This window comes from Bombina bombina, chromosome 6 (genome assembly GCF_027579735.1).
Source record: "Bombina bombina isolate aBomBom1 chromosome 6, aBomBom1.pri, whole genome shotgun sequence".
NCBI lineage: Eukaryota > Metazoa > Chordata > Amphibia > Anura > Bombinatoridae > Bombina > Bombina bombina.
Genome location: NC_069504.1, coordinates 302,142,514 through 302,158,736, shown reverse-complemented (window position 1 = coordinate 302,158,736; position 16,223 = coordinate 302,142,514). Strand labels below are relative to the sequence as shown.

Sequence of the window (16,223 nt, the reverse complement as noted above, 5' to 3'; positions counted from 1 at the left end):
GGAATTCAGACAATCTTCCTCTTTATTTGTCATCTATACAGGGACGCATAAAGGGCAGAAGGCTACTACGACTTGCCTATCTTTCTGGTTGAGGAGTGTTATCCGCTTAGCTTATGAGACAGCGGGACGACAGCCTCCTGAGAGGATAACGGCTCATTCCACTAGAGCAGTGTCTTCCTCTTGTGCTTTTAAACACGAAGCCTCAATGGATTAGATTTGTAAGGCGGCTACCTCTTCCTTACACAGTTTTTCTAAATTTTACAAATTTGATGCGTTTGCTTCGCCATGATGTGGTACTTTGTTCTGTAGATTCACTTGCATATTATGTGATTGTGTTGTTGAGAATGAGAGCTTTGAGATGTCTGTCAGCTTCACAAAACATCTTCATGCCTCTAATTTTGTGTCAGGAACTGCACCAGTGTCTTGCCAAACACAGATATCCCTGGTGATGCTCGGTTTTCTGGATCCCGGAACTGTTACTCTGACACTTTGTCCCTGTTTGCTGTGTAAATCTGGTATCCTGCTTTACTTACACCTTGCCCCTGCATCACTGCCTGAAACTGTTACTCTGCATGATACATTGCCACTAGTGACTGTCTCTCCCTGGTATCCTGCACTTCTGCCTTGAAATGTTCAGTGAACTGTTTTTTCTTTTTCTTTTAATATTTTGCCATTGCCACTTCTTGTAAAGAGTTACTGTTTATTAAAGTTTGTTTGACTTTACCTTACCTGGTTTCAAGTGATGTCCGTTATGTCTGTGCTCTCGTTAAGATATAAAAATCTGCTCTGTTAGGGGTACTTAAGGACTAGAGTTGAGAAACACTGATCTAGTACACAAAATATAATTTATACTGGTGATCTGGTTGTATTTTTTTATTTTTACATAAGGGAGCTGTAACTGGGTGTTTAATATAATAGTTTGTTCAGGACAAAATGTTACTCTCCACGTCTTCTAATTCCACCAATACCACACCCACTGCTTCACCCCCTCTTTGCATATATTTAGCCATTGTGAAATAATTTGTAATTGTTTTTATTGTATGCCATAATAAATTAAATAATGCTACATACAGTAATTAACAAAAATAAGTTATAGCATTTAGAAACATCCATTAGAGGTTCTTGGGAAGACAACAGCTGGATAGAAAAAGGAAGTTGTTGAACTGAGAGAATACATAGAGTGCTGACCGTTATGGAAGGTCATAGCAGACCTGGAATTTTTTTTTTTTTATCATCATCTCTCCCTTCTCGCTCTTAACTTTTTCTCCATTCCCTCCTCTCTTCAATCTCTCTTTTTACCCTCTCCCTTCTCTCTCAGGCCATATTTTCACTTTACACTCTTTCCCCTCTCTCATATCTCTTCAATCTTTTTTTTCTCCATTCTGTCTTAACTCTAGCTTCTTCTCCAATCTCTCTCTCTCTCTCTGCCCTGTTTACCTTTTCAAGTAAAAGTCTAATCACTAATGGGGTCTCTAGAGGAATAGCATTTTTGCACTTTCATGAGTATATAATATCCCTTTAGATAATAGTTTTAGCACAGCCCAAAATGTGTCTTTGTCAGTGCTGCACTATGAATATACATTCTGCAAATACAATGTACCAACTTTGTCACTAACTAACTTTCACTCGCCACTGTTAAATTTGTCCACCATTTACTCGTAGCTAACTCGGTCCAGTTCCAAATAAAAGTTGCTTTTCTCCTGACTGTGCCAAATAAAAGTTGCTTTTCTCCTGACTGTGCCTTCCAATCAGTCCTATCTTGTAATCTGCACAAACCAAATACTTTACTCTGACCACTTGATTTGTAAAGCCCACATTTAATGAGACCTCCTTCGGGAGGTGCACCTTCTGCCACAGAGCTTTCTTTCTTTCCTTTCCTTTCCTCTCCCAACTGACAAAGCATAGCCTATATATTTCCATCAAGCCCCTAACTTCTTCTAAAAGGCCTGCCCACAGTATCACATTTAACTGGGTGGTGAGAGAAGGCACAGAGATGCGTAGAGGTTCAGTGCCACAAAATTAAGTTGCCGTCTCCCCTATCGTATTTAACTAGGCAGATGGAGGTCATAGAAAAAATTGAATGGGGGTCTGGGCACCAAAAATTAGGTGTAAAGCTGGGGCACCAATGAAACCCAGACTCTTGGAGAAATCAAGCACTGTTTTAAATACTTGGCAACATGAGGTTTCCAAATATGCTGACATTTTGACTTGTCTGTCCTCTGAAGAATAAGGTTGTACGTGTTCTTTTTGGGGGTATTTTTTATTACAATTTGGCTTGTGGCAGTATTTTAGACAGGGATATACTCCAAGCCTTCAGCTACTTTGTGAAATAAGTCTTCTGCATTAGGCAGAGCTACATCTCTTGAACTTCATGACAGTTTGCTTTTCATGGACTAGAACTTTCGAGAGGCCTACATCATTTTTTGTATTCATTGTTCAGTGCTGCAGGATGTAATCATACTTATAATAGTTAATGTATTTTTTTAGTTCCCTAAATAGCATTTACTAAGCATTATTTTTTATTTTGTTATTCCACTTTTTAAATTTTAAGAATTGTATCCGTCCAAAAGGGTAACACTTAGGTTTGTTTATCCCTCTTTTACATGGGAACAGCTCTTCATTGATGAGTGATACATAGGGTACTGAGCCAAGATACAGAAATGTAGTAAAGTATGGTTTTAATTTCCATTTCTCCAACATTGGTGTGTCCGGTCCACGGCGTCATCCATAACTTGTGGGAATATTCTCCTCCCCAACAGGAAATGGCAAAGAGCACAGCAAAAGCTGTCCATATAGTCCCTCCCAGGCTCCGCGCCCCCAGTCATTCTCTTTGCCGCTCTGAACAAGTAGCATCTCCACGGAGATGGTGAAGAGTATGTGGTGTTTAGTTGTAGTTTTTATTCTACTATCAAGAGTTTGTTATTTTAAAATAGTGCTGGTATGTACTATTTACTCTGAAACAGAAAGAGATGAAGAGTTCTGTTTATGAGAGGAGTATGATTTTAGCAGCAGTAACTAAAATCGATTGCTGTTCCCACACAGGACTGTTGAGCTGAGAGAACTTCAGTTGGGGGGAACAGTTTGCAGACTTTTTTTCTAACAAGACTGTGTAATGCTGGAAGGCTGTCATTTTTCCCCTCATGGGGATCGGTAAGCCATTTTCTTAGTCTCATAAAGAATAAAGGGCTTAATATGGGCTATAAACTGGTAGATTTATGGGCTAAATCGATTGCTTTATTTCGGTATTTTATACAGTTTGAAGTTGAATTTCACACTTTTATAACTTTGGGGAACGTTTTTTACGTCAGGCACTTGTTTAGACACCTTCCCAGTCAGGAAGGGCCTTTCTCTGTAGTAGGCAGAGCCTCATTTTCGCGCCATTACTGCGCAGTTACTTTTGAGTTCAGTACATGCAGCTGCATGTGTGTGGGTCTGGAATTCATTGAAAAGGTTCCTAGAAGGCTTCATTTGGTATCGTATACTCCCCTGGGTTTGGTGAAGTCGCAGCAAAGGCTGGGGCTGGGACTGTAAGGGGGTTAAAATTGTAAACGGCTCCGGTTTCCACATTTTAAGGGTTAACAGCCTGAAATTTGGGGTGCAATGCTTTAAGACACTGTGGTGAAAATTTGGTTAAGATTGAATAATTCCTTCATAGTTTTTCACATATTCAGTAATAAAGTGTGCCCTGTTTAAAATTTAAAGAGACAGTAACGGTTTTGTTTTAAAACGGTTTTTGTACTTTATTAACAAATTTAAGCCTGTTTAACATGTCTGTGCCTTCAGATAGATCATGTTCTGTATGTATGGAAGCCAATGTGTCTCCCCCTTCTAAAATGTGTGATAATTGTGCCATAGCGTCCAAACAAAGTAAAGACAGTACTGTCACAGATAGTAAAGTTGCCCAAGATGATTCCTCAGATGAAGGGAGTAGACATAGTTCTACATCATCTCCTTCTGTGTCTACACCAGTTTTGCCCACGCAGGAGACCCCTAGTACTTCTAGCGCGCCAATGCTTGTTACTATGCAACAATTGACGGCAGTAATGGATAACTCCATAGCAAATATTTTATCCAAAATGCCTGCATTTCAGAGAAAGCGCGATTGCTCTGTTTTAAACACTGTAGAGCAGGAGGGCGCTGATGATAATTTTTCTGTCATACCCTCACACCAATCTGAAGTGGCAATGAGGGAGGTTTTGTCAGATGGGGAAATTTCTGATTCAGGAAGAGTTTCTCAGCAGACAGAACCTGATGTTGTGACATTTAAATTTAAATTAGAGCATCTCCGCGCACTGCTTAAGGAGGTGCTATCTACTCTGGATGATTGTGACATTCTGGTCATCCCAGAAAAATTGTGCAAGATGGACAAGTTCCTAGAGGTCCCGGTGCACCCTGACGCTTTTCCAATACCCAAGCGGGTGGCGGACATAGAGAATAAGGAGTGGGAGAAGCCAGGCATACCTTTTTGTCCCTCCTCCTATATTTAAGAAATGTATTTCCTATGGTCGACCCCAGAACGGACTTATGGCAAACAGTTCCTAAGGTCGAGGGGGCGGTTTCTACACTAGCCAAACGCACGACCATTCCTATTGAGGACAATTGTGCTTTCAAAGATCCTATGGATAAAAAATTGGAGGGTTTGCTTAAAAAGATTTTTGTACAGCAGGGTTACCTCCTTCAACCTATTTCGTGTATTATTCCTGTCACTACAGCAGCGTGGTTCTGGTTCGAAGAACTAGAAAAGTCGCTCAGTAGAGAGACTCCGTATGAGGAGGTTATGGACAGAATTCACGCACTTAAGTTAGCTAATTCCTTTATTTTAGATGCCGCTTTGCAGTTAGCGAGATTAGCGGCGAAAAATTCAGGGTTTGCAATTGTGGCGCGCAGAGCTCTCTGGCTAAAGTCTTGGTCAGCGGATGTATCTTCCAAGACAAAATTGCTTAATATCCCTTTGAAAGGTAAGACTCTCTTTGGGCCAGAATTGAAAGAGATTATTTCAGACATCACTGGGGGTAAGGGCCATGCCCTCTCACAAGATAGGCCTTTCAAGGCTAAGAATAAGTCCAATTTTCGTTCCTTTCGCAATTTCAGGAACGGACCAGTCTCCAACTCTGCAGCCTCTAGACAAGAGGGTAATGCTTCCCAGACTAAACCAGCTTGGAAACCGATGCAAGGCTGGAACAAGGGTAAGCAGGCCAAGAAACCTGCTGCTGCTACCAAAACAGCATGAAGGGGTAGCCCCCGATCCGGGATCGGATCTAGTAGGGGGCAGACTCTCTCTCTTTGCTCAGGCTTGGGCAAGAGATGTTCAGGATCCCTGGGCACTAGAAATAGTCTCTCAGGGTTATCTTCTAGAATTCAAGGAACTACCCCCAAGGGGAAGGTTCCACATGTCTCGCTTATCTTCAAACCAAATAAAGAGACAGGCATTCTTACATTGTGTAGAAAACCTGTTAAAAATGGGAGTGATACACCCAGTTCCAACTGTGGAACAAGGTCTGGGGTTTTACTCAAATCTGTTTGTAGTTCCCAAAAAAGAGGGAACTTTCAGACCAATTCTGGATTTAAAAATTCTAAACAAATTTCTCAGAGTGCCATCGTTCAAAATGGAAACTATTCGAACGATTTTACCTACAATCCAGGAGGGTCAATTTATGACTACCGTGGATCTAAAGGATGCGTATCTACATATTCCTATCCACAAAGATCATCATCAGTTCCTAAGGTTCGCCTTTCTGGACAAACATTACCATTCGGACTAGCCACTGCTCCAAGGATTTTCACAAAGGTGCTCGGGTCCCTTCTAGCGGTTCTAAGACCAAGGGGCATTGCAGTGGCACCTTACTTGGACGACATCCTAATTCAAGCGTCGTCTCTTTCAAAAGCAAAGGCTCACACAGACATTGTTCTAGCCTTTCTCAGATCTCACGGGTGGAAGGTGAACATAGAAAAAAGTTCCCTGTCTCCGTCAACAAGAGTCCCCTTCTTGGGGACAATAATAGATTCTTTAGAAATGAAGATTTTCCTGACAGATGTCAGAAAGTCAAAGCTTCTAAATGCTTGTCAAGTTCTTCACTCTGTTCTACGGCCTTCCATTGCTCAGTGCATGGAAGTAGTAGGGTTGATGGTTGCAGCAATGGACATAGTTCCTTTTGCGCGAATTCATCTAAGACCATTACAACTGTGCATGCTCAAACAGTGGAATGGGGACTATACGGACTTGTCTCCGATGATTCAAGTAGATCAGAAGACCAGAGACTCACTCCGTTGGTGGCTGACCCAGGATCACCTGTCCCAGGGAATGAGCTTCCGCAGACCAGAGTGGGTCATCGTCACGACCGACGCCAGTCTATTAGGCTGGGGCGCGGTCTGGGATTCCCTGAAAGCTCAGGGTCTATGTTTCTTCTCCCGATAAACATTCTGGAACTGAGAGCGATATTCAATGCTCTCCGGGCTTGGCCTCAACTAGCAAAGGCCATATTCATAAGATTCCAATCAGACAACATGACGACTGTTGCTTACATCAACCATCAGGGGGGAACAAGGAGTTCTCTGGCGATGAGAGAGGTGACCAAAATCATCAAATGGGCGGAGGATCACTCCTGCCATCTATCTGCGATCCACATCCCAGGAGTAGACAACTGGGAGGCGGATTATCTGAGTCGTCAGACTTTCCATCCGGGGGAGTGGGAACTCCACCCGGAGGTGTTTGCCCAGTTGACCCAATTATGGGGCATTCCAGACATGGATCTGATGGCGTCTCGTCAGAACTTCAAGGTTCCTTGCTACGGGTCCAGATCCAGGGATCCCAAGGCGATTCTAGTGGATGCATTAGTGGCGCCTTGGGCCTTCAACCTAGCTTATGCGTTTCCACCGTTCCCTCTCCTTCCCAGGCTGGTAGCCAGGATCAAACAGGAGAAGGCCTCTGTGATTTTGATAGCTCCTGCGTGGCCACGCAGGACTTGGTATGCAGACCTGATGAATATGTCATCGGCTCCACCATGGAAGCTACCTTTGAGACAGGATCTTCTAGTACAAGGTCCATTCGAACATCCAAATCTGGTTTCTCTCCAGCTGACTGCTTGGAAATTGAATGCTTGATTTTATCTAAGCGTGGGTTTTCGGATTCTGTAATAGATACTCTGGTACAAGCCAGAAAACCTGTGACTAGAAAGATTTACCATAAAATATGGAAAAGATATATCTGTTGGTGTGAATCCAAGGGATTCTCATGGAGTAAGATTAAAATTCCTAGGATCCTTTCCTTTCTCCAAGAAGGTTTGAATAAGGGATTGTCAGCGAGTTCTCTAAAGGGACAGATTTCTACTTTATCTGTCTTGTTACACAAACGACTGGCAGCTGTGCCAGATGTTCAAGCTTTTGTTCAGGCTTTGGTCAGGATCAAGCCTGTTTACAGACCTTTGACTCCTCCCTGGAGTCTAAATTTAGTTCTTTCAGTTCTTCAAGGGGTTCCGTTTGAACCCTTACATTCTATAGATATCAAGTTGTTATCTTGGAAAGTTCTGTTTTTGGTTGCTATTTCTTCTGCTAGAAGGGTTTCTGAATTATCTGCTCTGCAGTGTAATCCGCCCTATCTGGTGTTCCATTCAGATAAGGTTGTTTTGCGTACTAAACCTGGTTTCCTTCCAAAAGTTGTTTCCAACAAGAATATTAACCAGGAAATAGTAGTACCTTCTTTGTGCCCGAATCCAGTTTCAAAGAAGGAACGTTTGTTACACAATTTAGATGTAGTCCGTGCTTTAAAGTTCTATTTAGAAGCAACAAAGGATTTCAGACAAACGTCTTCTCTGTTTGTCGTTTATTCTGGCAAGAGGAGAGGTCAAAAAGCTACTGCTACCTCTCTTTCCTTTTGGCTGAAAAGCATCATCCGATTGGCTTATGAGACTGCCGGACGGCAGCCTCCCAAACGAATCACAGCTCACTCTACTAGGGCTGTTGCTTCCACATGGGCCTTCAAGAACGAAGCTTCTGTTGATCAGATATGTAAGGCAGCGACTTGGTCTTCTCTGCACACTTTTGCCAAATTCTACAAATTTGATACTTTTGCTTCTTCGGAGGCTATTTTTGGGAGAAAGGTTTTGCAAGCCGTGGTGCCTTCTGTTTAGGTAACCTGATTTGCTCCCTCCCTTCATCCGTGTCCTAAAGCTTTGGTATTGGTTCCCACAAGTTATGGATGACGCCGTGGACCGGACACACCAATGTTGGAGAAAACAGAATTTATGCTTACCTGATAAATTACTTTCTCCAACGGTGTGTCCGGTCCACGGCCCGCCCTGGTTTTTTAATCAGGTTTGATAAATTTCTTTCTTTAACTACAGTCACCACGGCACCCTATAGTTTCTCCTTTTTTTCTCCTGTCCGTCGGTCGAATGACTGGGAGGGCGGAGCCTGGGAGGGACTATATGGACAGCTTTTGCTGTGCTCTTTGCCATTTCCTTTTGGGGAGGAGAATATTCCCACAAGTTATGGATGACGCCGTGGACCGGACACACCGTTGGAGAAAGTAATTTATCAGGTAAGCATAAATTCTGTTTTCTTTCATGTAATTGGCAAGAGTCCATGAGCTAGTGATGTATGGGATATACAATCCTACATACACCCCTCACCACACCTACAATTCAGTTTTACAACCTTTGACTCCTATGGAGGTGGTGAAATAAGTTTGTACTTGATTTCTATTATTTCTTCTATGATAAGCGCTTCTAAGCATTTTGAAGCCCAATTCCTCTCAGAGTACAGTGTTTGTCAGAGGAATGTGAAGGGAGTATCACCTTTTGATTTTATGGTTTTCCTCATGGGAAATCTTTTCTAAGGTTCTCTGTTACTGGTCGTAGGGATTCATCTCCTACCTCCCTTTTCAGATCGATGATATACTCTTATATACCATGACCTCTGCTGATAATTTTACAGTACAGGTTTGGCTATATGTGGATGGGTGTCTTTCTGTAAGTATGTTTTTTCTTATTTAAGACACTCTCAGCTATGGTTTGGCGCTTTATGTATTAAAGTGACACTCAAGTCAAAATTAAACTTCATGATTCAGATACAGCATGCAATTTTAAAAAACTTTCCAATTTACTTCCATTAACAAAATGCGCACAATCTTTTTATATTTACACTTTTTGAGTCACCAACTCCTACTGAGCATGTGCAAGAATTCACAGAATATACGTATATGCATTTGTGATTGGCTGATGGTTGTCACATGGTACAGGGGGAGTGGAAATAGACATAACTTTGCAATTTATTTAACAAAAATCTACTACTCATTTGAAGTTCAGATTAAGTGCTATTGCATTGTCTTCTTATCATGCATTTGTTGATTATGCAAATCTACTGTATTGACTGGTCCTTTAATATAAAGTTTTAAATATATGTATTTCTTTTACAAAGATATGACGAGTCCACGGATTTCATCCTTACTTGTGGGATATTAACCTCCTGCTAACAGGAAGTGGCAAAGAGCACCACAGCAGAGCTGTATATATAGCCCCTCCCTTCCATCCTCAGTCATTCTCTTTGCCTGTGTTATACTAGGAAGACATGGTAAAGTGAGGTGTTAGTTTTAGTTTCTTCAATCAAAAAGTTTTTTATTTTTATGTTGAAAAAAGTTGTTTCCATACATCAAATATATAATAAACTGTACATTCTGAGAACAATATATTCAGTATCATGGACGATGTTACATTTTATAGCTGCATAGAAACATTTTGTGTATCATATTACCTTAGCAAAAATCTATATTAGGTATTATAAGTAAACAAAATTATACAACCTATTAAAGAAAAAAACAGAAACAAAAAAAACAAAAAACAAAACTAAAATAAAAATATACCAAAATTAAACAAGAACTATGTCTGTGTTATGAATTAGTTTCTTACGTAGCTTAATTTGAATTTGTCGTTTGGCCTAGTCATGTCTATGTTTACAGAGTATTTAAGTTTTCCGTCAAAGTCTCTTATTTGTAGTGTCCACTACCTTTCCACTGATGTATTGTGCATTATCCAGTAGAACCATATTTTATTGAATTGTTCTGTGTCCCCTTGTATCCATGCTACCCTTTCAGATGTGGTGTAAATATCTTGTATTTTGTCTAGAACCTCTCTCCAAATAGGGGGTCCCTCCTTCCAGTGTCTTGCTATGCAAACTCTAGTGGCTGTACAAATTATTTTAATGAACTTATTAATGGCTGTGTTCAAATTAGGAAATCGTCTATGAAGGAGTGCTTGATCAATGGTTAGTGCTATCTGTTCATCTAGTACCCTGCTAAGGAGGCCATTAACCATCTGCCATATATTTTTGATAGGTTCACAGTCCCACCACATGTGTCTATAAGACCCCTGTATACCACAGCCTCTGTAGCATAGTTTGGATTTGTTTACAGAGTAATGTGACGTTTTTAGGGGTGTAAGATACCACCTAAACGCTGTTTCTTTCATGTAATTAGCAAGAGTCCATGAGCTAGTGACGTATGGGATATACATTCCTACCAGGAGGGGCAAAGTTTCCCAAACCTTAAAATGCCTATAAATACACCCCTCACCACACCCACAATTCAGTTTTACAAACTTTGCCTCCTATGGAGGTGGTGAAGTAAGTTTGTGCTAGATTCTACGTTGATATGCGCTCCGCAGCAAGTTGGAGCCCGGTTTTCCTCTCAGCGTGCAGTGAATGTCAGAGGGATGTGAGGAGAGTATTGCCTATTTGAATGCAATGATCTCCTTCTACGGGGTCTATTTCATAGGTTCTCTGTTATCGGTCGTAGAGATTCATCTCTTACCTCCCTTTTCAGATCGACGATATACTCATATATATATACCATTACCTCTGCTGATTTTCGTTTCAGTACTGGTTTGGCTTTCTACAAACATGTAGATGAGTGTCCTGGGGTAAGTAAATCTTATTTTCTGTGACACTCTAAGCTATGGTTGGGCACTTTTATATAAAGTTCTAAATATATGTATTCAAACATTTATTTGCCTTGACTCAGGATGTTCAACATTCCTTATTTTCAGACAGTCAGTTTCATACTTGGGATAAATGCATTTGTTTCAATCATTTTTTCTTACCTTAAAAAATTTGACTTTTTCCCTGTGGGCTGTTAGGCTCGCGGGGGCTGAAAATGCTTCATTTTATTGCGTCATTCTTGGCGCAAACTTTTTTGGCGCAAAATTTTTTTTCTGTTTCCGGCGTCATACGTGTCGCCGGAAGTTGCGTCATTTTTTGACGTTTTTTTGCGTCAAAAGTGTTGGCGTTCCGGATGTGGCGTCATTTTTGGCTAAAAAATATGGGCGTCATTTTTGTCTCCACATTATTTAAGTCTCATTATTTATTGCTTCTGGTTGCTAGAAGCTTTTTCACTGGCATTTTTTTTCCCATTCCTGAAACTGTCATTTAAGGAATTTGATCAATTTTGCTTTATATGTTGTTTTTTCTTTTACATATTGCAAGATGTTCCACGTTGCAACTGAGTCAGAAGATACTTCAGGAAAATCGCTGCCCAGTGCTGGAGCTACCAAGCTAAGTGTATCTGCTATAAACTTTTGGTATCTGTTTCTCCAGCTGTTGTTTGTATTGCATGTCATGACAAACTTATTAATGCAGATAAAATTTCCTTTAGTACTGTTACATTACCTGTTGCTGTTCCGTCAACATCTAATTTTCAGAGTGTTCCTGATAATATAAGAGATTTTATTTTTTAAATCCATTAAGAAGGCTATGTCTGTTATTTCTCCTTCTAGTATACATAAAAGTCTTTTAAAACTTCTCTTTTTTGCAGATGAATTTTTAAATGAACATCATCATTCTGATACTGATAATGGTTCTTCTGGTTCAGAGGTTTCTGTCTCAGAGGTTGATGCTGATAAATCTTTGCATTTGTTCAAGATGGAATTTATTCGTTCTTTACTTAAAGAAGTATTAATTGCATTAGAAATAGAGGATTCTGGTCCTCTTGATACTAAATCTAAACGTTTAAATAAGGTTTTTAAATCTCCTGTAGTTATTCCAGAAGTATTTTCTCTCCCTGATGCTATTTCTGAAGTAATTTCCAGGGAATGGAATAATTTGGGTAATTCATTTACTCCTTCTAAACGTTTAAGCAATTATATCCTGTGCCATCTGACAGATTAGAGTTTTGGGACAAAATCTCTAAGGTTAATGGGGCTGTCTCTACTCCTGCTAAACGTACTACTTTTCCTATGGCAGATAGTACTTCATTTAAGGATCCTTTAGATAAGAAAATTGTATCCTTTCTAAGAAAAGCTTACTTATGTTCAGGTAATCTTCTTAGACCTGCTATATTTTTAGCGGATGTTGCTGCAGCTTCAACTTTTTGGTTAGAAGCTTTAGCGCAACAAATAACAGATCATAATTTTATAGCATTATTATTATTCTATAACATGCTAATAATTTTATTTGTGATACCATCTTTTGATATCATTAGAGTTGATGTCAGGTATATGTCTCTAGCTATTTTAGCTAGAAAAGCTTTATGGCTTAAAACTTTGCTTTCCCTTTCTTTCCAGGGTAATAAATTATTCGATTTTCAGTTGGATTCTATTTTCTCAACTGTTACTGGAGGGAAGGGAACTTTTTTACCAAAGGATAAAAAATCTAAGGTAAATTTAGGTCTAATAATCATTTCTCCAACATAGGTGTGTCCGGTCCACGGCGTCATCCTTACTTGTGGGATATTCTCTTCCCCAACAGGAAATGGCAAAGAGCCCAGCAAAGCTGGTCACATGATCCCTCCTAGGCTCCGCCTTCCCCAGTCATTCTCTTTGCCGTTGTACAGGCAACATCTCCACGGAGATGGCTTAGAGTTTTTTGGTGTTTAAATGTAGTTTTTATTCTTCAATCAAGAGTTTGTTATTTTAAAATAGTGCTGGTATGTACTATTTACTCTGAAACAGGAAAGAGATGAAGATTTCTGTTTGTAAGAGGAAAATGATTTTAGCAACCGTTACTAAAATCGATGGCTGTTTCCACACAGGACTGTTGAGAGGAATTAACTTCAGTTTGGGGAAACAGTGAGCAGACTTTTGCTGCTTGAGGTATGACACATTTCTAACAAGACTCGGTAATGCTGGAAGCTGTCATTTTCCCTATGGGAACCGGTAAGCCATTTTCTTAGTTTAAGTAAAAGAATAAAGGGCTTCATTAGGGCTTAAAAAACTGGTAGACATTTTTCTGGGCTAAAACGATTACTTTACTAAGTATATTTGGCAGATTATTACTTTTAATAGTTGTTAAATCTTGGGGATTGTTTTAATAAAAACGGCAGGCACTGTATTGGACACCTTTTTCACTGGGGGCCTTTTCTAGTCATAGACAGAGCCTCATTTTCGCGCCTCTAATGCGCAGTTGTTTTTGGAAAGCATGGCATGCAGATGCATGTGTGAGGAGCTAAGAACCACTGAAAAAGCTTATAGAAGGCATCATTTGGTATCGTATTCCCCTCTGGGCTTGGTTGGGTCTCAGCAAAGCAGATACCTGGGACTGTATAGGGGTTAAATGTAAAAACGTCTCCGGTTCCGTTATTTTAAGGGTTAAAGCTTTCAAATTTGGTGTGCAATACTTTTAAGGCTTTAAGTTACTGTGGTGAAATTTTGGTGAAATTTGAACAATTCTTTCATACTTTTTCACATATTCAGTAATAAAGTGTGATCAGTTTGAAATTTAAAGGGACAGTAACGGTTTTATTGTAAACGTTTTTTGTGCTTTGTTGACAAGTTTAAGCCTGTTTAACATGTCTGAACCATCAGATAACGATGTTCTATATGTATGAAAGCCAATGTGTCTCCCCATTTAAATATATGTGATATATTTGTGTCATAATGTCCAAACAAAGTAGGGATAATAATGCCATAGATATGATATTGCCCAAGATGATTCCTCTAATGAGGGGAGTAAGCATGGTACTGCATCATCCCCTTCTGTGTTTACACCAGTTTTGCCCACACAAGAGGCCCCTAGTACATCTAGTGCGCCAATACTTATTACCATACAACAATTAATGGCTGTAATGGATAATTCTATTGCATGCATTTTTTTCCAAAATGCCTACTTATCAGAGAAAGCGTGATTGCTCTGTTTTAAACACTGAAGAGCAAGAGGACGCTGATGATATCTGTTCTGACATACCCTCACACCTATCTGAAGGGGCCAGGAGGGAGGTTTTGTCTGAGGGAGAAATTTCAGATTCAGGGAAAATTTCTCAACAAGCAGAACCTGATATTGTAACTTTTAAATTTAAATTTCAACATCTCCACGCACTACTTAAGGAGGTATTATCTACTCTGGATGATTGTGACAATTTGGTCATTCCAGAGAAATTAGGTAAGATGGACAAGTTCCTAGAGGTTCCGGTGCCCCCCGATGTTTTTCCTATACCCAAGCGGGTGGCGGACATAGTAAATAAGGAGTGGGAAAGGCCCGGCATACCTTTTTGTCCTCCCCCTATATTTAAGAAATTAGTTCCTATAGTCGACCCCAGAAAGGAATTATAGCATACAGTCCCCAAGGTCGAGGGGGCGGTTTCTACTCTAAACAAACGCACTTCTATTCCTATAGAAGTTAGTTGTGCTTTCAAGATCCTATGGATTAAAGGTTAGAGGGTTTGCTTAAAAAGATGTTTGTTCAGCAAGGTTACCTTCTACAACCAATTTCATGCATTGTTCCTGTCACTACAGCTGCGTGTTTCTGGTTCGAAGAACTAGAAAAGTCGCTCAATAAAGAATCTTCGTACGAGGAGGTTTTGGACAGAGTTCAAGCTCTTAAATTGGCTAACTCTTTTTTATTTTAGATGCCGCTTTGCAATTAGCTAGATTAGCGGCGAATAATTCAGGGTTTGCTATCGTGGCGCGCAGAGCGCTTTTGCTTAACATCCCTTTCAAGGGTAAAACACTGTTTGGCCCTGACTTGAAAGAGATTATTTCAGACATCACTGGGGGAAAGGGCCACGCCCTTCCTCTGGATAGGTCTTTTAAGGCTAAAAAGAAGCCAAATTTTCGTCCCTTTCGCAGAAACGGACCAGCCTCAAATTCTACACCCTCTAAGCAAGAGGGTAATACTTCTCAAACCAAGCCAGCCTGGAGGCCGATGCAAGGCTGGAACAAGGGTAAGCAGGCCAAGTCACCTGCCACTGCTACCAAAACAGCATGAAGTGTTGGCCCCCGATCTGGGAAGGATCTGGTGGGGGGCAGACTTTCTCTCTTTGCTCAGGCTGGGGCAAGAGATGTTCAGGATCCTTGGGCGCTAGAAATAGTTTCTCAAGGTTATCTCCTGGAATTCAGGGAACTACCCCCAAGGGGAAGGTTCCACGGGTCTCAATTATCTTCGAACAGGCATTCTTACACTGTGTAGAAGACCTGTTAAGCATGGGAGTGATTCATCCTGTTCCATTAGGAGAACAAGGGATGGGTTTTTACTCCAACCTGTTCATAATTCCCAAAAAAGAGGGAACATTCAGACCTATTTTAGATCTCAAGATTCTAAACAAGTTTCTAAGGGTTTCATCATTCAAAATGGAAACCATTCGAACGATCCTTCCTACCATCCAGGAAGGTCAATTCATGACCACGGTGGACTTAAAGGATGCGTACCTACGTATTCCTATCCACAAGGAACATTTTCGGTTCCTAAGGTTCGCCTTTCTGGACAAGCATTACCTGTGGCACTTCCATTCGGATTAGCCACTGCTCCAAGGATTTTCACAAGGGTACTAGGGTCCCTTCTAGCGGTGCTAAGACCAAGGGGCATTGCAGTAGTACCTTACTTGGACGACATCCTGATTCAAGTGTCGTCTCTGTCAAAAGCAAGGGCTCATACGGACATTGTCCTAGCCTTTCTCAGATCTCACAGGTGGAAAGTGAACATAGAAAAAAGTTCTCTGTCCCCGTCAACAAGAGTTCCCTTCTTGGGAACAATAATAGTTTCCTTAGAAATGAAGGTTTTTCTGACAGAGGCCAGAAAATCAAAACTTCTAAGCTCTTGTCAGGTACTTCATTCTGTTCTTCTTCCTTCCATAGCGCAGTCCATGGAAGTAATAGGTTTGATGGTTGCGGCAATGGACATAGTTCCTTTTGCACGAATTCATCTAAGACCATTGCACCTGTGCATGCTCAGACAGTGGAATGGGGATTATACAGACTTGTCTCCGACGATACAAGTAGATCAAATAACCAGAGATTCACTCCGTT

General features: G+C 40.6%; 1 protein-coding gene across 1 annotated transcript in view; it reads left to right on the top strand.

Moving 5' to 3' along the window:
• Positions 1 to 16,223, top strand: part of TMTC3 (transmembrane O-mannosyltransferase targeting cadherins 3) — a 405,658-nt gene that overhangs the window by 274,081 nt on the left and 115,354 nt on the right. The window contains exon 11 of the mRNA XM_053719235.1: positions 10,119 to 10,257. Coding sequence (XP_053575210.1) covers positions 10,119 to 10,257 — 139 coding nt within the window. The remainder of the gene's footprint in view (positions 1 to 10,118; positions 10,258 to 16,223) is intronic.